A 22,300-nucleotide genomic window follows, 5' to 3' on the forward strand; every position below is an offset into this window, starting at 1 on the left:
CACTGGGAACAGCGCTAGCTTTTTCTTTTTTTTATGGTATCTGCTAAGCGCTTACCATGTGCCACGCGCTGTTCTCAGCGCTGGGGTAGATACAGGGTAATCAGTTTGGACCCAGTCCTCATCCCACAAAGAGCTCACGGTCTTAATCTCCATTTTACAGAGGGGGTAACTGAGGCCCAGAGAAGTGAAGCGACTTTCCCAAGGTCACACGGCAGGCTCGTGGCAGAGCCAGGATTAGAACCCAGGTCCTTTGCTCTTTCCACTTGGCTACGCAATGTTAGTTCTCATGAAGTGGGCAGTGAGCAGACAGTGTTCAGTAATAATTCATTCATTCATTCATTCATTCATTCATTCAATTGTATTTATTGAGCGCTTACTGTGTGCAGAGCACTGTACTAAGCACTTGGGAAGTACAAGTTGGCGACACATAGAGATGGTCCCTACCCAACAACGGGCTCACAGTCTAGAAGGGGGAGACAGACAACAAAACAAAACATGTGGAGAGGTGTCAAGTCGTCAGAATAAATAGAATTAAAGGTAAATGCACATCATTAACAAAATAAATAGAATAGTAAATATGTACAAGTAAAACAGAGTAATAACAAGTAAAATAGAGTAATAATAATAACAATAGTATTTGTTAAGTGCTTACTATGTGGCAGGCACTGTTCTAAGCGCCGGGGTGGATCCGAGCAAATTGAGTTGGACACAGTTCCTGTCCCATGTGGGGCTCACAGTCTCAATCCCCATTTTTCAGATGAGGTAATTGAGGCCCAGAAAAGTGAAGTGACTTACCCAAGGTCACCCAGCAGACAGGTGGTAGAGCCGAAATTAGAACCCGTGACCTTCTGACTCTCAGGCCTGTGCTCTAGCCGCTACACCATGCTGCTTGAGCTGCCTTCTCCCCAGGACACAGATGGGGAAGACCGAGGCAGCAGCGCTTCTGCACTACTGGTTAGGCACCTTGAGACCGATAAGTCATAAAATTCCATGCTTTTTTTTCCCTCCGACTATGAGCCATTCAAATAATACCAACATCCTAAAAATCATTCCTGTTTCCTCCAAACAGCCTCGCCGGAGTGGATACGAGCAAATTAAGTTGGACACAGTTCCTGTCCCATGTGGGGCTCACAGTCTCAATCCCCATTTTCCAGATGAGGTAATTGAGGCCCAGAAAAGTGAAGACACTTGCCCAAGGTCACCCAGCAGACAAGTGGTGGAGCCGGGATTAGAACCCATGACCTTCTGACCCCGGGCCTATGCTCTTTCCACTTGGCTACGCAGTGTCAGTTCTCATGAAGTGGGCAGTGAGCAGTCAGTGTTCAGTAATAATAATAATAATAATAATAATAATAATAATAATAATAATAATAATAATAATAATAATAATAGTATTTGTTAAGTGCTTACTATGTGGCAGGCACTGTTCTAAGCGCCGGGATGGATCCGAGCCAATTGAGTTGGACACAGTTCCTGTCCCATGTGGGGCTCACAGTCTCAATCCCCATTTTCCAGATGAGGTAATTGAGGCCCAGAAAAGTGAAGTGACTTGCCCAAGGTCACCCAGAAGACAAGTGGTGGAGCCGGGATTAGAACCCGTGACCTTCTGACTCTCAGGCCTGTGCTCTAGCCGCTACACCATGCTGCTTGAGCTGCCTTCTCCCCAGGACACAGATGGGGAAGACCGAGGCAGCAGTGCTTCTGTACTACTGGTTAGGCACCTTGAGACCAATAGGTCATAAAATTCCATGCTTTTTTTCCCCTCCAACTATGAGCCATTCAAATAATAATAATAATAATAATGGCATTTATTAAGCGCTTACTATGTGCAAAGCACTGTTCTAAGCGCTGGGGAGGTTACAAGGTGATCAGGTTGTCCCCCGGGGGGCTCACAGTCTTCGCTCAGTGGAAAGAGCCCGGGCTTTGGAGTCAGAGGTTCGAATCCCGGCTCTGCCAAATGTCTGCTGTGTGACCTTGGGCAAGTCACTTCTCTGAGCCTCAGTTACCTCATCTGTAAAATGGGGATTGACTGTGAGCCCCACGTGGGACAACTTAATCACCTTGTATCCTCCCCAGCGCTTAGAACAGTGCTTTGCACATAGTAAGCACTTAACAAATGCCATTATTATTATTATTCTTATCCCCACTTTCCAGATGAGGGAACTGAGGCCCAGAGAATAATAATAATGATAATAATGGCATTTATTAAGCGCTTACTATGTGCAACGTCCTAAAAATCATTCCTGTTTCCTCCAAACAGCCTTAGGGAGGGTGTTTGCAGGTTTTGCACCTGAACCCCGTAAAATAAGGCTGAAACCCCCCTGAGTGAACCCACAAAGCTCAGCACTAGTCACGGACTCAACTGCACTGCACTTAGTCCCCTTTCTGTGTCTGGCAGGGTGAGGTCACCGATGCAAGCGGTGTGGCCTAGTGGCTAGAGCCCGGACCCCGGAGTCAGAAGGACCTGGGTTCCAATCCCAGCTCCGCCACAAGGCTGCTGTGTGACCTCGGGCTAGCCACATCACTTCTCTGTGCCTCAGTTACCTCACCTGTAAAACGGGGATGAAGGCCGTGAGCCCCGCGTGGGATGGAGACCGCTGCCCAACGTGATTAGCTCGCAGCGTGGCTCAGGGGAAAGAGCGCGGGCTTGGGAGTCAGAGGTCGTGGGTTCAAATCCCACCTCCGCCACTTGTCAGCTGTGGGACCTTGGGCAAGTCACTTAACTTCTCTGGGCCTCAGTTACCTCACCTGGAAAATGGTGATTAAAGTTGTGAGCCCCACATGGGACAACCCGATAATAATGGCATTTATTAAGCGCTTACTATGTGCAAGGCGCTGTTCTAAGCGCCGGGGGTATACAAGGTGATCAGGTTGTCCCTCAGGGGGCTTACAGTCTTCACCCCCATTTTACAGATGAGGTAACTGAGGCCCAGAGAAGCGAAGTAGTGTGGCTCAGTGGAAAGAGCCCGGGCTTTGGAGTCAGAGGTCATGGGTTCAAATCCCAACTCCGCCGCTTGACAGCTGCGTGACTTTGGGCAAGTCACTTCACTTCTCTGTGCCTCGGTTATCTCATCTGTAAAATGGGGATTAAGTCTGTGAGCCCCACGTGGGACAACATGATTACCTTGTATCTACTCCAGCGCTTAGAACAGTGCTTTGCACATAGTAAGCGCTTAATAAATGCCATCATCATTATTATTATGAAGTGACTTGCCCAAAGTCACACAGCTGACGAGTGGCAGAGCCAGGATTCGAACCCATGACCTCTGACACCATAGCCCGTGTTCTTTCCACTGAGCCATGCTGCTTCTCTATCACCTTGTATCCTCCCCAGTGCTTAGAACTGTGCTGTGCACACAGTAAGCGCTTAGCAAATACCAAAATTATTATTGTTACTATCTACCCCGGGGCTTGGTAGAATGCCTGGTACAGAGTAAGTCCTTAACAGATCAATCAATCAATCAATCGTATTTATTGAGCGCTTGCTGTGTGCAGAGCACTGTACTAAGCGCTTGGGAAGTCCAAGTTGGCAACATATAGAGACAGTCTCTACCCAGCAGCGGGCTCACGGTCCAAAAAAAATACAAAGCAGAATTCTACGTTTGCCGATGCCGACCGGAAAAAACGGTGGACCAGAAAGTGGACGGGATTAGAGAAGCAGCGTGGCTCAGTGGAAAAGAGCCCGGGCTTCGGAGTCAGAGGTCATGGGTTCAAATCCCGGCTCCACCAATTGTCAGCTGGGTGACTTTGGGCAAGTCACTTCACTTCTCTGGGCCTCAGTGACCTCATCTGTCAAATGAGGATTTAGACTGTGAGCCCACTGTTGGGTAGGGACTGTCTCTATATGTTGCCAATTTGTACTTCCCAAGCGCTTAGTACAGTGCTCTGCACATAGTAAGCGCTCAATAAATACGATTGATGATGATGATGATTAAGACTGTGAGCCCCACGTGGGACAACCTAATCACCTTGTAACCTCCCCAGCGCTTACAACAGTGCTTTGCACATAGTAAGCGCTTAATAAATGCCATTATTATTATTGGAGGAGGGTGGGGGGAGTCTCCAAGCTCTCCTCATCTGCCCCTCTTCCTACAGACGGGAGCTTATTCAACTCCCCCAGAGCCCCTCCTTGTTGGAGTCCCCAGTGCAGCACAGACTTTATCCGTAAGGCAAGGAGTCGTCGTTGGCCGAAAGCCACGTAACTGCGGAGCAGGATTTGCCTCTGTTTCAGAACGGTTTTAGAGACTGAATTCCGGCTCCTGCTCGGAAAGCTTTCTTTCCATTCATTTCAGGATTTGTGCTTTTATCCAAGAACACTTTAAGCTCCAAAGTATTTCCTTCAGGAATCACTCTATTCAAACCTTTTCCCCACTTTAGGCTATCTGATTATGTTAAGCGCTCTCAAAGGCGCAGGCTCACCTAAGAAAATTCTCTTTTCAGTCCTAGGGGGTGATGATTCCCCTTGAGTAGCATCATCATCATCAATCGTATTTATTGAGCGCTTACTATGTGCAGAGCACTGTACTAAGCGCTTGGGAAGTACAAATTGGCAACATATAGAGACAGTCCCTACCCAACAGTGGGCTCACCGTATTTCCTATCTCCCCCTTTAGAGCATTCTTGCACCAGGCATGCGATCATTTTCCAATTGCTATCCAAGAGGGATTGCAGTGACCTCTTAAATCAATCAATCAATCAATTGTATTTATTGAGCGCTTACTGTGTGTGGAGCACTGTACTAAGCGCTTGGGAAGTACAAGTCGGCAACACGTAGAGACAGTCCCTACCCAACAGCGGGCTCACAGTCTTAAAGCCCAGGAATCCAGGCATAACAAGAAGCTTCAGATAGTTTGTGGGCCATCACATTTCTTACGATAAGCTTTCCTTTAGAGAAAAAAAAAAGCCTTAATTTTACAGAAGATCATCATCAATCGTATTTATTGAGCGCTTACTGTGTGCGGAGCACTGTACTAAGCGCTTGGGAAGTACAAATTGGCAACATATAGACACAGTCCCTATCCAACAGTGGGCTCACAGTCTAAAAGTCTAAAAGAAGATGAGAAAATTAGGAGAAACTAAAGCATTTTAAAATTTGCTACTTGACCTGCACCACTCTTATGAAGGCCCTTGTTGAACCCAGGCCTCAGTGGGCATGTTTTTGGAGTTTTTTTTTAATGATATTTGTTAAGTGCTTACTATGTGGCCAGGCACTGTACTAAGTGCTGGGTTCGATACATGATGATCCATTTGGACACAGTCCATGTCCCACATGGGGCTCCCAGTCCCAATCCTCATTTTACAGATGAGACACAGAGGAGTTAAGTGACTTGCCCAAGGTCACACAGCAGACAAATGGTGGAGCTGGGATCAGAACCCATGACCTTCTGACTCCCGATGGCTTGTAATCTTCCCATAAGAAAGGAGATCAAGTCCGCTTGAAACGTTATTTAGGGAGAAAAAAAAAACTCGAGGCATTTACTGAAAATCTGGAGATTTTCATTGACAATCCGGAAACTGGAAATTGCTTGAAATCTGGAGACTTTGGTTCAAGTCCAGAAAGATGGCAACTTTATATGGCAACCTAGTAAAACCATGCGTGTTTACGCTTAATTACGATCTTTTCTCTTTCGCGGTAGTTGTGCTCTTGAAGAAATGCGTTAGGTATAAATCACATTTTAGCAACCACTGAGTCTATGGAAATTCGTGAGTTGTGGGATAGATGGTTCCAAGATGCCATCATTACTGATATTTTTCTATACGAATTCTATCGATCGGCAATATTTAGCGAGAGCACTCGCTCTGAGCAGAGCCCTATATTAAGTGCTTTGGGGAGTTCAGAGTTCGGCCCCTCTAGACCATTTATATTTATAAATAATAAGTAAATTTATAAATAAATACATTTATAAATGTCTGTCTCCTCCTCTAGACTAGAATGTAAACTCATTGCGGGCAGGGAATGTGTCTGCTGATTGTTATACTGCACTCTCCCAAGCACTTAGTACAATGCTCTGCATATAGTAAGGCGCTCATTAAATATGATTGATTTAGAGATAGACAAAATCCCTGTCCTCAATGGGCTTCCAGTCTAGTCGGGGAGATACTCATTCTTTAAAGTTGCAAAAGCACCAGATAACATGCAGATTGGGAAAGTGGAGGCAGAGGCAAGGCAATAGCTGCACTCCTTGACTGAGGCCTCGCATACACGCCCTACTGATTCGTCGTACACTGAATCTACTCCTGCCAACATATGGATCGTATTATACCGCAAAAGACTTCCATCATGGGAAGGATGTTTCCTAATTCTTCCACTGTGCCGAATCGAAATCCCCAAATGAAAACACGTCGAACTGACTCTGGGGATTTAGTCCTCCAGCAGGCAAAGGACCAAAAGATTTCCAAGCAGCCGCAAAATGTTCACTCCCCGACTAACTCCAAATCTCCCCCGTAGCCAAGCCAAGTGTTTTGAGTTTGGGCTTCGGTCCAGGGTAAGGCGACCAGATTTCTTTCCCGCACTTCCGAGGGTGCTAATTTGTGTTTTGCATTCAGAGTTCGGGAGGGAGCCAAGGAGATTCTTTACCCCCTGCACACAATAAGAGAAAAACTGGTGGGAATGGAGAAGAGTGGAGCCCAGTGGTCCTAACCCTAGAGCCCTGCAGAGTATAGAGATCCGCAATCTGGCCCAGATGAGCCAAATTGTGGAACGGGCTTCTTTGTCCTAGATTTTTAAGGTCCAACCTAACCCAGCCCAATGAGTGTTGAAAGAAGGAGGTTTGGACTTCCCAAACCCCCTGTGGTTTTTAAGTTTGTCTGAGCAGCAGGACACCATTTTCAGGAGTTGAGGCCATGTAACAAAAATAATAATAATAATAACGGCATTTGTTAAGGGCTTATTATGTGTCAAGCACCGTTCTAAGCGTTGGGGTAGATCCAAGCTAATCAGATTGGACACAGTCCCTGTCCCACAGGGTCTCACAGTCTTAATCCCCATTTTTCAGATGAGGTAACGGAGACACAGATAAATTAAGTGGCTTGCCTAAGGCCACACAGCAGACAAGTGGCAGAACCAGAATCAGAACCCAGGTTCTCCTGCCTCCCTATCCACCGTGCCACGCTGCTTCTCAGGTTGCCAGCACGTCCCAACACCCGACCACCTCTCATCAATCAATCAATCAATCGTATTTATTGAGCGCTTACTGTGTGCAGAGCACTGTACTAAGCGCTTGGGAAGTACAAGTTGGCAACGTATAGAGGCAGTCCCTACCCAACAGTGGGCTCTCATCAGAGACAGCTCAGAGTACAGAGTCCAAACCACAAGGCACGAGAGCGGGAATATCACTGATTTCGAGGGTTCCCCTGAGGCAGCAGATGATTTCCCCCTGGATTGCTGTCTGTGCTTGCTGCCCATGTCTGCAGCTGACTGAATTAGATGTTGGGGATTCACTCCTGCTGAATTCACGCTCGCCGATCTGACTCCGGGGCTTTACCGGGCTTTCAGCTCTGAATGCGGAATCGACTGAAACTCCCATCAATCATCATCATCAATCGTATTTATTGAGCGCTTACTATGTGCAGAGCACTGTACTAATCAATTTAACAATGGTACTGACCGAGCACTTACGGTGCGCGGAACACCGTGCTGAGTGTGTCCAGAGATACCTGCCTGGTCTCCACAGAGGAAGTGTCAAGAAAGTAATCTTAGCCCCACGTGGGACGGAGTCCGTGTGCGACAAGATTAGCTCTTAGAACAGTGTTTGATGCATAATAAGCACTTTCCAAATGCCATATAAAAAAAAAAAAGAGAAAAAAGGCTGCTTTTCCTTGTGTGTGGCCCAAAGGAAGGTCAAATTAAGGCCCTTTCTTTCCCTAGCTCTGTGGCTTCTCTCACTGGTCTCCTCCCTGGCCTCGCCCATCATTCAACTATCTCGGGGAGGAAAAAAAGCCAGGAAACCAAACTGTACTTTAACACGCGCTCAGGCACGTCATTAAGCTACCGATCAGCGTGCAATAAAGATTATTCTGGCAGTCTTCCAAACGTTCCTTCTTTCCCGCATCAGGCAAGTGTCATCACTCGTGCAAGTCCAGAAATGCCGCAATTATTATTACTATTGCTAAGAATGCTACCGACAGCCAGAGTGGGACAACAAACTCCGTTCCGGCTTAAATTCTGGCTGGATCAGCAGTTTCCCCACGGCAGCGGGAGACTCCTTCGAGCGCTGAGGGAGCTGATAGGAAAGCTGTCCCTCCCTCCGTTCCGGATGGATGGTTCCTAGGAGCGATTTCCAACCACGGCACTTTGCCGAACAAGGGCACCGTTGAGTCCAAGGATGATGGTGACAGTGTTTGTTAAGTGCTTACTATGCGCCAGGCACTGTTCGAAGTGCCGGGGTTAGATACAAGATAATCAGGTCGGACACGGTCCCCGTCACCCGTGGGGTTCGCAGTCTTAATCCCCATTTTACAGCTGAGGGAACTGAGGCCAGAGATGTGAAGTGCCCCCTTAAGCCCCCAGAGAAACACTGTAGGGTCAGAGGGGTTCAAACACTTCAATCAATCAATCGTATTTATTGAGCACTTACTGTGTGCAGAGCACTGTACTAAGCGCTTGGGAAGTACAAGTTGGCAACATATAGAGACAGTCCCTACCCAACAGTGGGCTCACAGTCTAAAAGACTAAAAAGTCTAAAACACTTCCACTTGGCATCGCCACCTTACGCCAAATTCATTCAGTCATTCAATCAATTGTATTTATTGAGTGCTCACTGTGTGCAGAGTATGGAACGAAGCACTTGGGAGTGGACAATATGTGTCTGTTGTTGTATTGTACTGTGTTGTAAGAGAAGCCGCATGGCTTAGTGAAAAGAGCCCGGGCTTAGGAGGCAGAGGTTGTGGGTTCTAATCCCGCCTCTGCCACTTGTCAGCTGTGTGACTTTGGGCCAGTCACTTCACTTCTCTGTGCCTCAGTTCCTTCATCTGTAAAATGGGGGTGAAGACTGTGAGCCCCACGTGGGCCAACCTGATTACCTTGTATCTATTCCAGCGCTTAGAACAGTGCTTGGCACATAGTAAGCGCTTAACAAAAACCATTATTATTATTGCACGCTCCCAAGTGCTTAGTACAGTGCTTTGCAGACAGTAAGCACTCAATAAATAGGACTGAATGAACAAATACAACACAACCATAAACAGACACATTCCCTGCCCACAACGAGCTTGCAGTCCAGAGGACAAGCGCACCCAGCACAACGTAACAACAGTGTCACGCAGAAGGGGAGGGGGCAGCCTACCATCTGAAGCCGGCCCTGACGGCTACACAACCAAAGGCCATCTTTGTGTGTGCACGATCGAGTCAGGACTCGCGCTGACCTTTCAGCTGCCCACATGTCCGACGATGAATTTTACTGTCGGTGCTGTTCTCTTGGAGTAAACTTAAACGCGATTAGCATGAAAGACCAACGAAGAGGCTGTTACAGTCATCTAATTATGAGAAGAGTCTGAGCCAGGGTGGTGGCTGCCTCCTTCTTGCCTGTCCCGCCGTCGACCCCTGGACCACGTCCTACCTCTTGGCCTGGAATGCCCTTCCCCTCCTCAAATCCGCCAAAAAATCACACTTAACCCCCTTCAAAGCCCTAATGAAGGCTCACCTCCTCCAGGAGACCTTCCCAGACTAAGCCCCCCTTTTCCTCAGCTCCTTTTTCTCCCCCACCTCGGCCAGACTAGCTCCCTGCCCCACAGCACTTGTGCATATATGCACATAGCTATAATTCTATTTATATTAATGCCTTTTTTACTTATTCTGATGTGTATATATATATCGCTAATTTTATTTATTTTCATTGATGCTATTGATGCCTGCTTACTTGTTTTGATGTCTGTCTCCCCCCTTCTAGACTGTGAGCCCACGGTGGGCAGGGACTGTCTCTCTTTGTTGCTGAATGGTACTTTCCAAGCGCTCAGTACAGTGCTCTGCACGCAGCAAGCGCTCAAGAAATACGACTGAGTGAATGAGTGAAGCGCAAGGGTGACGCTAAATTGTAAAGCGGCTCTAGGGCAGGGGCTGTGTCTACTTACTCCGTTGAATAATAATAATTATGGTGTTTGTTAAGCGCTTACTATACGCCCGGCACTGTACTAAGCGATGGGCTCTCTTCGGCACTTAGTACAGTTCCCTGGACAGGGAAGGCACTCAAAGAGTACAACTGATTGATTATTGAATGATTGGGGGCAGACCCTTTGTCTTTCATTTCTGGTGCCTGTTCCCACGATCTCACAGCACCCTACTGTACCTACTCAACTGACACGGTTCAGCGGCGAGAATCACAGGAACGCTGCCCCCCATTACCTGGGCTTCCCTCCCCCAAGTCCGGCAACACGCTTTGGGATCCCTGAGCCACAGTCCAAGGCTGGAAAGACCCTATGTTCCCGTGTTGCCATGGTTTTCCCTGGAAGTTCTAGAGCCAGGCCCTTCCCCACTTCCTCTCTGAGCCGCCGCCGCGCCCGTTAAGGAACCTGGAGGTGACGGGCGGACATGGAGCCCTTGGTGGAGTCAGGGGCCGAAGGGGACAGGCAGACGGAGAAGGTGAACCGGTTGAAGATTCATGGGCTCTCAGCGCCAGGGAAATGGGGATCGGGGGAGATGGGGACAGGCAGAGCACAAAGGAGAGTTTGGAGTAGAAGGAGCGTGCGAGACGCCAGGCGGGAGGCCTCTGCTTCCAAGGGCCCCGATGGAGAATTTCCCTTTCAACAGGACCAGGCCCAACTGACTCACAGCACATGGGATTTGGGTGGGGAGGGAAGAAAGGGCGGCCAAGGGCCGGGCCATTGAAAAGATGGACAGACCTGCGGTCACCTTGGGCCCGTCACCTATTATCATCATCAATCGTATTTATTGAGTGCTTACTGTGTGCAGAGCACCGGACTAAGCGCTTGGGAAGTACAAATTGGCAACATATAGAGACAGTCCCTACCCAACAGTGGGCTCACAGTCTAAAAGGGGGGACAGAGAACAAAACCAAACATACTAACAAAATAAAATAAATAAAATAGGTATGTACAAGTAAAATAGAGTAATAAATATGTACAAACATATATACAGGTGCTGTGGGGAAGGGAAGGAGGTAAGATGGGGGGATGGAGGGGGGAGGAGGGGGAGAGGAAGGAAGGGGCTCAGTCTGGGAAGGCCTCCTGGAGGAGGTGAGCTCTCAGCAGGGCCTTGAAGGGAGGAAGAGAGCTAGCTTGGCGGATGGGCAGAGGGAGGGCATTCCGGGCCCGGGGGATGACGTGGGCCGGGGGTCGACGGCGGGACAGGCGAGAACGAGGTACGGTGAGGAGATTAGCGGCGGAGGAGCGGAGGGTGCCGGCTGGGCTGGAGAAGGAGAGAAGGGAGGTGAGGTAGGAGGGGGTGAGGTGATGGACAGCCTTGAAGCCCAGGGTGAGGAGTTTCTGCCTGATGCGCAGACTGATTGGTAGCCACTGGAGATTTTTGAGGAACTGGGGCAAGGGGCTTCCTGGGGAAGACCCCAGTCCGGCCTCGGGGGCTTGGCTCCCATTCCTGTGAAGGAGGGCCCTGACCACACACGGTCCCCGCAGGCGGCCGAGGTGACCCGTCTGGAGAGGAGCGCACGGAGCCCCGCCGGGGACTCCCTCATCCACTCCGCTGAGGGCTTGGGCCAAGACATCTTCAAAATCGTGAGTGAAGAGAACGCTCCCACCTAGACTCGGGTCCTCTGCCTAGCGGGCCCTGCGAATGGTGCCCAAGCCCGAAAAGCGGCGTGGCTTCGGGGTTAGAGCACGGGCCTGGGGGGGGCAGAAGGACCTGGGTCCTAATCCCAGCTCTGCCCCTTGTCTGCTGTGTGATCTTGGGCAAGCCACTTCACTTCCCTGGGCCTCGTCTCTGAAATGGGGATTAAGACTGGGAGCCCCATGTGGCACAGGGACGGTGTCCAACCTGATTAACTTGTATCAATCAATCAATCAATCGTATTTATTGAGCACTTACTATGTGCAGAGCACTGTACTAAGCGCTTGGGAAGTACAAATTGGCAACACATAGAGACAGTCCCTACCCAACAGTGGGCTCACAGTCTAAAAGGGGGAGACAGAGAACAGAACCAAACATACCAACAAAATAAAATAAATAGGATAGAAATGTACAAGTAAATAAATAAATAATAAATAGAGTAATAAATATGTACAACCATATATACATATATACAGGTGCTGTGGGGAAGGGAAGGAGGTAAGATGGGGGGGGATGGAGAGGGGGACGAGGGGGAGAGGAAGGAAGGGGCTCAGTCTGGGAAGGCCTCCTGGAGGAGGTGAGCTCTCAGCAGGGCCTTGAAGGGAGGAAGAGAGCTAGCTTGGCGGATGGGCAGAGGGAGGGCATTCCAGGCCCGGGGGATGACGTGGGCCGGGGGTCGATGGCGGGACAGGCGAGAACGAGGTACGGTGAGGAGATTAGCGGTGGAGGAGCGGAGGGTGCGGGCTGGGCTGGAGAAGGAGAGAAGGGAGGTGAGGTAGGAGGGGGCGAGGTGATGGACAGCCTTGAAGCCCAGGGTGAGGAGTTTCTGCCTGATGCGCAGATTGATTGGTAGCCACTGGAGATTTTTGAGGAGGGGAGTAATATGCCCAGAGCGTTGTATCTACCCCGGTGCTTAGTTCAGTGCTTGGCACATTGAAAACACTTAACAAATACCATAAAAAGAAGACCGAGGGGCATGGTCAAGCGCCTTCTCGCCATCAGGGAGAGGCAGCTAGGCCTATGACAGGGTGGGAGGCTGGGTTCCCAGGACTTCACAGACCAGAGGCAATTCTGACAGCGTTTCGGTCCGCCACAGGGAGGGTGCCAGTGACTTGGCTGCCAGGACCGGGAGACAGGTACCTAAACTGCCCTCAGAGGTCCAGTTCCCCTCTCCGGTAAGGGCTGCAGGACCCTCTTCTCACCAGATTTGAGTTCTGCCTCCTCTCATAAAACTCGCTCTCCCCCAAGTGCAAAGAATACCTGAGGCCGCTGAAGAGATTCTTGCGGAAGCTGTGTCTGCCCAAAGACCTTCCCTGGGAGAAGCGAGTGAGGTGTATGAAGAAGAGTCTAGTGGTTCTAGGGAACCACATCGACACTTTCGTGCAGCATTACTGCAGAGCGTGGGAAACCAAACACTGGAAAAAGTACGTCCTCTCACCCTCTCTCCTCCCACCGCTCAGCAGCCAAACTGGGGGCAAAAGGACCAACCTGCGAGGTTACCCTTGGGTCGGGGAGAAATATATTGGGTTGAGAAGATGAGGGCCCTATTCTCATTTAGACTGTTGTATTGTAATCTCCCAAGTGCTTAGTACAGTGCTCTGCACACAGTAAGTGCTCAATAAATACAACTGAATGAATGAATGTGCAGGCAAGGAGGATGGGGAGACGCATAGCTCCTTTGGGGACTTACCGGGGTGGTCATCATCATCATCATCATCAATCGTATTTATTGAGCGCTTACTATGTGCAGAGCACCCCTTTCCCTGAACCCTAGGGTGGCCAGATTCCCCAGATGAGCCCTGACCAGGAGGCTGATATACCAATCAATGGGATTTACTGAGCACCTCCTGTGGGGAGAATCCCGTTGCTAAGTGCTAAAAGGGAAGGACAGGATGGTGGTGTTGGAAAGTTAGGTGGAGGAAAAAGAGCGGGGAGGAAAGACGAAGACTTTAGTTTTAGTCACGTTGAACTTAAGGCACCATGGGACATCCTCGTGGAGATGTCCTGGAGGCAAGAGGAAACGTGAGATTGCCATGAAGGAAAAAGAGATCGGGGCTAGCGAGAGGCTTGGGGGTCATAGATTTGGGAGCAGAAACCGGGGTAACCGATGAGTTTCCCGAGGCAGTGAGTGCAAAATAAGAGGCGGGGGTCTAGACCAGACCCTGGAGGGACCCCCTCGGTTAGGGAGTGAGAGATGGGAAGATGAGTTCAGCACAATCTAGTCCCCCAGTCCAGCCCGCTCCCACCCCTCTCGGCGGGGAGGATCAGGACCATCTCAACCCAACGGCCAAACTCCGCTCTCCGATCACTGCCCTCTCGGGACAGACACAGCTTGTACCTTCCCTTCACCACCGAAAAGATGAAGTCTGTTGGAGCTTCTTCATCCTCCAGCTTCCTGGTGGGGTGGGGGAGAGAAATACAATCCCTGGCCGTGGTCTGAGCTCCCGGGCGGGAGGGACCCTCCTTCCCACGATTGGGGTCCCTGAGGTTTCTCACCTCTGACGGCAGGATGCTTTGGCGTTTCGTCTCACTCTTCTCCGACTTGGATGCCAAGCAGCTGCGCAGACTCTACAGATTGAGCAAGAACAACCAGGCCGCCAAGTTTTTGGTAAGGCAATGGGGTCCCTCCCGCTTTCCCTCGGCAGCTTCTGGGCATCGTTTGGGGCATGACCTAGGCCTCCCAGCCTCAACCGGGGACACCTGCAGCTCGGACTGGGACCCGAGGAGGAATCCAACCCGGGGAGAGGGAGGACTTCCCGCCGTCACCCCCCGATTCCCCATCGCCCGTGTGGGCTGATGACTTTCAGACCCGAGCGCTCACGTCTGGGCAGCACCTTCGAGCTGGGGATTCTCGGCAGAGGGAAGGGCCATCGGGAGAGCCACTTCAGGTGGGAGCCCCAGGGAAGGAGGCCGAAGCCCCGACCCCTCACCCGGGGTGTTCTTTGGCAGGTGGCATCCTCCCCTCTGAAGCCAGCCACCTTGGCGGAGCTGGCCGACCCCCTGTCAAAGCTCTACAGTGCCTGGGGCTTGCAGGGGGACAGGAAGGCCATGCCGGAGGGGCTGACCAAGAAGCAGGCCGGGCCACCAAAGGTCACCCTTTCCAGGGACAAGGGACATGTCCAGAAGACCCAGAGGGGTAACGGCAAGGCTGTCACTGGGGGAGTGAAGGGGAAAAGGAATGGGAATGGTCCCGGGGAGGGACGGCCTGCGCTTAAGGTGGCTGTCAGGAGCTCTGGGGCCCTACCTTGTTCCGGACGTCGTCCGCAACCCTCACTGAACCATCTGGAGGCGGCCCCCTCTGCCAACGTCCAAAGGCCTTGGGCTCGGCAGCCGTGGCGGTTCCTAAGGGGAGGGACAGGAGGGAAGATGAGCGAGGGTTTGGAAAAGCAGAGTCTGGGGCCGAGATCCCCAGCTGCCCATCCCTCTCTCAGGCTCCATCGGAACTTGCCGAGAAGGCCAAGCCAAGGAAAAGGGCAGCAAAGGAGAAGACCCGGCGGCGAGGAGCCCCGGCTCGGGATCCAGGCGGGCCCGAGGGCCTGGCTCACCGCCCTCCCGGGCTGCAGCACCTCTCCTTCGCCCTCCTCCCCTCCCACGTCCCCAGACTCCCTCATCGTCCCAAGTGATTGATTGTGGGGGTTGGGGAGAAATGATGGAGCCTTTATGAATGACACTGAGGGGAAAATTAAAACACTGAGAAACCACTGTCCGTCTGGCGGATCTCTTTGCAACAGTCTTTTCCTACCAACATCCAGGAGCTGGGACAGCAATGTACCCCACCCTCCTCCCTTCCCCACCTCTTCTCACCAGATCCCACTGCTCCGGAGGAATAGCCCCCCTAAATAATAATAATAATAATAATAATAATAGTAATAATGATGGCTTAACAAATGCCATCATCATTATTATTATTATTTAGGGGGGCTGTTTCCCCCTCAGGGAAATGCTGCGTCGGCCAGTTTAGCAGCATGAAAAGAAGTGGGGCCCAGTGGAGTGGGAGTCAGGAGACCTGAGTTCTAATCCCAGCTCTACCACTTGCCTGCTGTGGGACCTTGGGCAAGTCACTTTTCTGTGGGCTAGTTTTCTCACCTGATTTCTCGCCTCCCTCTTAGACTGAGAGCCCACGAGGGGCAAGGGCTGGGCCCGACATGATCAATCAATCAATCAATCATATTTATTGAGCACTTACTGTGTGCAGAGCACTGTACTAAGCACTTGGGAAGTACAAGTTGGCAACATATAGAGACGGTCCCTACCCTACAGTGGGCTCACAGTCTAGAAGGGGGAGACAGAGAACAAAACATATTAACAAAATAAAATAAATAGAACAGATATGTACAAGTAAAATAAATAAATAAATAGAGTAATAAATACGTACAAACATATACACATATATACAGGTGTTGTGGGGAAGGGAAGGAGGTAAGGTGGGGGGGATGGAGAGGGGGAGGAGGGGGAGAGGAAGGAGGGGGCTCAGTCTGGGAAGGCCTCCTGGAGGAGGTGAGCTCTCAGTAGGGCCTTGAAGGGAGGAAGAGAGCTGGCTTGGCGGATGTGGGGAGAGAGGGCATTCCAGGCCAGACCTGATCATTATCGAGAAGCAGCGTGGCTCAGTGGAAAAAGCCCGGGCTTGGGAGTCAGAGGTCATGGGTTCAAATCCCACCTCCACCACTTGTCGGCCGTGTGACTTTGGGCGAGTCACAACTTCTCTGGGCCTCAGTTCCTTCATTTGTAAAATGGGGATTAAATCTGTGAGCCCTCCCGTGCGACAACCTGATCACCTTGTAACCTCCCCAGCGCTTAAAACAGTGCTTTGCACCTAGTAAATGCTTAATAAATGCCATTATTATTATTATTATTATTATCATCTCCGGTGCTTGGCACGTGGAAAGTGCTTCCAGACTTACCGCTACTATTATCACTATTATCTAGTTTGAGGGAACACGTGATGGGGGAGCAGAAGGAGGGCAGAATGGTTCGGATGACAGGTGGGGAGGGTCCTCAAGACCCCCCTAAGAGATGATGATGATGGTATTTGTTAAGCGCTTACTATGTGCAAAGCACTGTTCTAAGCGCTGGGGGGGATACAAGGTGATCAAGGTGTCCCACGTGGGGCTTACAGTCTTCATCCCCATTTCACAGATAGGGGAACTGAGGCTCTGAGAATTTAAGTGACTTGCCCCAGGTCACACAGCAGACATGTGGCGGAGCGGGATTCGAACCCATGACCTCTGACTCCAAAGCCCGGGCTCTTGCCACTGAGCCACGCTGCTTCTCAAGGGGACAAGAGGGGGACATGCCTAGCCCTGGCAGCCCCAGCAGGTCGGAAACCTGGATTGAGCCTGCCAGAGCCCCCCTTCTAGACCGTGAGCCCGCTGTCCGGTAGGGACCGTCTCTAGATGTTGCCGCCTTGTACTTCCCAAGCGCTTAGTACAGTGCTCTGCACACAGTAAGCGCTCAATAAGTACGACTGAAAAAAGTGGCAGGAGCACCACCTGGAGGCTGCCGGGAGCACAATGGCAGCCTCCTGCTATCCATCCATCCATCCATCCGATTTATGGAGCGCTTACTAAGAGCAGAGCACTGTACTAAACGCTTGAGAGAGTACAGTCCAACAGAACTGGTAGGCACGTTCCCTGCCCACAACGAGTTGACAGCCTAAAAAGGAAGCAGCGTGGCTCGGTGGAGACTGTGAGCCCGCTATTGGGTAGGGACCGTCTCTATATGTTGCCGACTTGGACTTCCCAAGCGCTTAGTCCAGTGCTCTGCACACAGAGAGCGCTCAATAAGTACGACTGATTGATTGATTTCATTCATTCATTCATTCTTCTAGACTGTGAGCCCCCTGTTGGGTAGGGACCATGCCTAGATGTTGCCAACTTGTCCTTCCCAAGCGCTTAGTCCAGTGCTCTGCACACAGTAAGCGCTCAATAAATACGATTGATTGATTGATTCTATTTTCATTCATTCATTCATTCAATCGGATTTATGGAGCACTTACTGTGTGCAGAGCACTGGACTAAGCACTTGGGAAGTCCAAGTTGGCAACATATAGAGATGGTCCCTACCCAACAGTGGGCTCACAGTCTAGAAGGGGGAGACAGAGAACAAAGCCAAACATATTAACAAAATACAATAAATAGAATAAATTTGTACAAATAAAATATTTACTCTGATGGTTTTGACACCTGTCTACATGTTTTGTTGTCTGTCTCCCCCTTCTAGACTGTGGGCCCGTTGTTGGGGAGGGACCGTCTCTATGTGTTGCCTACTTGTACTTCCCAAGCGCTTAGTACAGTGCTCTGCACGCAGTAAGCGCTCAATAAATACGATTGAATGAATGAATGGAAAGAGCACTGGCTTGGGAGCCAGAGGTCATGGGTTCTAATCCCGGCTCCGCCACATCAGCTGCGCTCCTTTGGGCAAGTCACTTAACTTCTCTGGGCCACAATTACCTCATCTGTAAAATGGGGATGATGACTGTGAGCTCCACGTGGGACAACCTGATCACCTTGTAACCCCCGAAGCGCTTAGAACAGTGCTTCACATTCATTCATTCATTCATTCATTCAATCGTATTTATTGAGCGCTTACTGTGTGCAGAGCACTGTACTAAGCACTTGGGAAGTCCAAGTTGGCAACATATAGAGACGGTCCCTACCCAACAGGGGGCTCACGGTCTAGAAGGGGGAGACAGAGAACAAAACAAAACATTAACAAAATAAAATAGAATAAATATGTACAAATAAAATAAATTCATTCATTCAATCATATTTATTGAGCACTGTACTAAGCGCTTGGGAAGTACAAGTCGGTAACATGTCTAGTGATGCAGGGAAGCAGCGTGGCCTGGAAGAAAGATTTATCTATTTATTTTATTTTGTTAGTATGTTTGGTTTTGTCTCCCCCTTTTAGACTGTGAGCCCACTGCTGGGTAGGGACTGCCTCTATATGTTGCCAATTTGTACTTCCCAAGCGCTTAGTACAGTGCTCTGCACACAGTAAGCGCTCAATAAATACGATTGATGATGATGATGGAAGAAAGAGCAAAGGCCTGGGAGTTGGAGGACCTGGGTTCTAATCCTGACTCTGTCACTTGCCTGCTGTGTGATCTTGGGCAAGCCACTCTGGTACCTCACCTGTAAAATAGGGATTAAATCTCTCCTCTTCCGCTTTAGACCGTGAGCCCCAAGTGAGACAGGTACTGTGTCCAACCTGATTACCTCGTAATAATAATTGTGGTATTTGTTAAGTGCTGACTACGTGCCAGGCACTGTACTAAGCGCTGGGTTGGACACACTTACTGTCCCACATTGGGCTCTCAGTCTTAATCCCCATTTTACAAACGGGGTAATCGACCCCAGTGCTTAGAACAGTGCTTGACCCGCAGTAAGCGCTTACCAAATACCCTTCAAAGGATGGACAAAGATATAAAACCAAATCAGGAAGCCAAGTATATTTTCGAGGAGAGTGTGGGGAGTTCACAAGGCATTAAAATTCAGACCAGTAAGCTCCTCTGTTGTACTGTACTCTCCCAAATGCTTAGTTCCCGAGGAGCACGTTCAGTAAACGCCATCCCCACAGCACCTGTATATATGTTTGTACATATTTGTTACTCTATTTATTTTACTTGTACATATCTATTCTATTTATTTTATTTTGTTAGTATGTTTGGTTTTGTTCTCTGTCTCCCCCTTTTAGACTGTGAGCCCACTGCTGGGTAGGGACCGTCTCTATATGTTGCCAACTTGTACTTCCCAAGCGCTTAGTACAGTGCTCTGCACACAGTAAGCACTCAACAAATACGATTGATGATGATGATTGACTGATTGCTCTGAGCTCTTCAAAAACAGTCCCAGGCCACTGTCCCACATGGGGCTCTCAGTCTTAATCCCCATTTTACAAACGGGGTAATCGACCCCAGTGCTTAGAATAGTGCTTGACCCACAGTAAGCGCTTACCAAATATCCTTCAAAGGATGGGCAAAGATATAAAACCAAATCAGGAAGCCAAGTATATTTTCGAGGAGAGTGTGGGGAGTTCACAAGGCATTAAAATTCACGCCAGTAAGTTCCTCTTTTTTTTTTAATGGCGTTTATTAAGCGCTTACTATGTGCAAAGCACTGTCGTAAGCGCTGGGGAGGTTACAAGGTGATCAGGTTGTACTGTACTCTCCCAAACGCTGAGTTCCCAAGGAGCACGTTCAGTAAATGCCTTTGACTGATTGCTCTGAGCTCTTCAAAAACAGTCCCAGGCTTGTCCTCGACAGTGCAGTAGGCCCGTTGAACCGTTCAGCAGTGGCAAAAACAAATGCCAAGTTTTCCACCCCAGGCCTACCTTTCCCATCACAAATCCCAAAGAGGATGGCTGCCTTCTCAATACGTTACCTCAAACAGGTCACCGAGACAAGCCACGCTCCCACCATGGGGTTTCCTCATCGTATGCTGTCATCTTGTATATATGTTTGTACATATTTATTATTCTATTTATTTACTTACATATTTATTTATTATTATTCTTTCTTTCTTTCTTTATTTATTTATTTATCATTATTCTATTTATTATTTATTTATATTGCTCCATTCATTCATTATTTATTTATTATTGCTCTATTCATTATTTATTTATTTTACTTGTACATATCTATTCTAGCTATTTTATTTTGTTAGTATGTTTGGTTTTGTTCTCTGTCTCCCCCTTTTAGACTGTGAGCCCACTGTTGGGTAGGGACTGTGTCTATATGTTGCCAACTTGGACTTCCCAAGCGCTTAGTCCAGTGCCCTGCACACAGTAAGCGCTCAATAAAAACGATTGATTGATTGACCCATAGCGACGCCGTGGACCGTGAGCCCACTGTTGGGTAGGGACCGTCTCTATATGTTGCCAACTTGTACTTCCCAAGCGCTTAGTCCAGTGCTCTGCACACCGTAAGTGCTCAATAAGTACGATTGAATGAATGAATTTATTACTCTATTTTACTTGTACATATTCTATTTATTTTACTTTGTTAATATGTTTTGTTTTGTTCTGTCTTCCCCTTCTAGACTGTGAGCCCACTGTTGTGTAGGGACCGTCTCTATATGTTGCCAACTTGTACTTCCCAAGCGCTTAGTCCAGTGCTCTACACACAGTAAGTGCTCAATAAGTACGACTGAATGAATGAATTTATTAGTCTATTTTACTTGTACATATTCTATTTATTTTACACTGTTAATATGTTTTGTTTTGTTCTCTTGTCTTCCCCTTCTAGACCGTGAGCCCACTGTTGTGTAGGGACCGTCTCTATATGTTGCCAACTTGTACTTCCCAAGCGCTTAGTCCAGTGCTCTGCACACAGTAAGTGCTCAATAAGTACGATTGAATGAATGAATGTATTACTCTATTTATTTTACTTGTACATATTCTATTTATTTTACTTTGTTAATATGTTTTGTTCACTGTCTTCCCCTTCTAGACCGTGAGCCCACTGTTGGGTAGGGACCGTCTCTATATGTTGCCAACTTGGACTTCCCAAGTGCTTAGTACAGTGTTCTGCACACAGTAAGCGCTCAATAAATACGATTTAATGAATGAATGAATGAATGAATGGACGCATCTCCCCCAGATCTCTCCCATCTCCACCTGCCTTCGTTCTGGTAGTGCATCCTTCGAGTTTTCTTGGTAGACTGTGAGCCCACTGTTGGGTAGGGACTGTCTCTGTATGTTGCCAACTTGGACTTCCCAAGCGCTTAGTCCAGTGCTCTGCACACAGTAAGCGCTCAATAAATACGATTGATTGATTGATTGGTAAAAATATGGAATTGGCTTACCATTACTTCCTTCTGTGCAATAAACTTGAGTCTCCGCCCTCGGCTCTCCCTTGCCGCTGCCGCCCAGCGTAGGTGAGTTTTGACTTGTAGCAGATGGCCTTCCGCTCACTAGCCACCGGGCAAGCTAGGAATGGATTGGGTAGGCCTCTGCTTGACTTTTCCTCCCGTAGTCGAGACTGGTAGAGTACTGGAAACTCTCCAGGTGTGACCCTGAAAGGGGATGGAGACTCCTACCTTGCTCTAGTTCCATATCCACCACTGTGCTGCTCACCTCCCCCCAATGTCCAGTATAAATAAGGAAGGTAGGGGTTGTGTCAACCAACTCTACTGCACTCTCTGAAAAACTCAGTACGGGGCTCTCAACGTTGCCGACTCGTACTTCCCAAGCGCTCAGTACAGTGCTCTGCACACAGTAAGCGCTCAATAAATACGATTGAATGAATGGATATCAATCAATCGTATTTATTGAGCACTTACTGTGTGCAGAGCACTGTACTAAGCGCTTGGGAAGTACAAGTTGGCAACATACAGAGATGGTCCCTACCCAACAGTGGGCTCACAGTCTAGAATATCTAGATACACGGATATCATCATCATCATCAATCGTATTTATTGAGCGCTTACTATGTGCAGAGCACTGGACTAAGCGCTTGGGAAGTACAAATTGGCAACATATAGAGACAGTCCCTACCCAACAGTGGGCTCACAGTCTAAAAGGGGGAGACAGAGAACAAAACCAAATATCCTAACAAAATAAAAC

At 49.0% G+C, this 22,300-nt stretch overlaps 1 protein-coding gene and 1 non-coding gene across 2 annotated transcripts; one reads left to right on the forward strand and one right to left on the reverse strand.

Moving 5' to 3' along the window:
* The first annotated feature begins 10,429 nt into the window (after nt 1-10,429).
* Nucleotides 10,430-15,387, forward strand: C17H17orf64 (chromosome 17 C17orf64 homolog). Its single transcript, XM_038759855.1, is given in 7 exon segments — nt 10,430-10,576; nt 11,587-11,685; nt 12,986-13,161; nt 14,246-14,345; nt 14,687-14,879; nt 15,169-15,359; nt 15,361-15,387. Coding segments are annotated over 7 exon segments (933 nt in total).
* A 6,235-nt stretch (nt 15,388-21,622) lies between these two features.
* LOC119939801 lies at nt 21,623-21,760 on the reverse strand. The gene has a single exon (XR_005454764.1). It is a non-coding gene; the product is annotated as a small nucleolar RNA SNORA7 (small nucleolar RNA).
* Nucleotides 21,761-22,300: the final 540 nt, after the last annotated feature.

Source organism: Tachyglossus aculeatus, chromosome 17, assembly GCF_015852505.1.
Source record: "Tachyglossus aculeatus isolate mTacAcu1 chromosome 17, mTacAcu1.pri, whole genome shotgun sequence".
NCBI classification, from domain to species: Eukaryota; Metazoa; Chordata; class Mammalia; order Monotremata; family Tachyglossidae; genus Tachyglossus; species Tachyglossus aculeatus.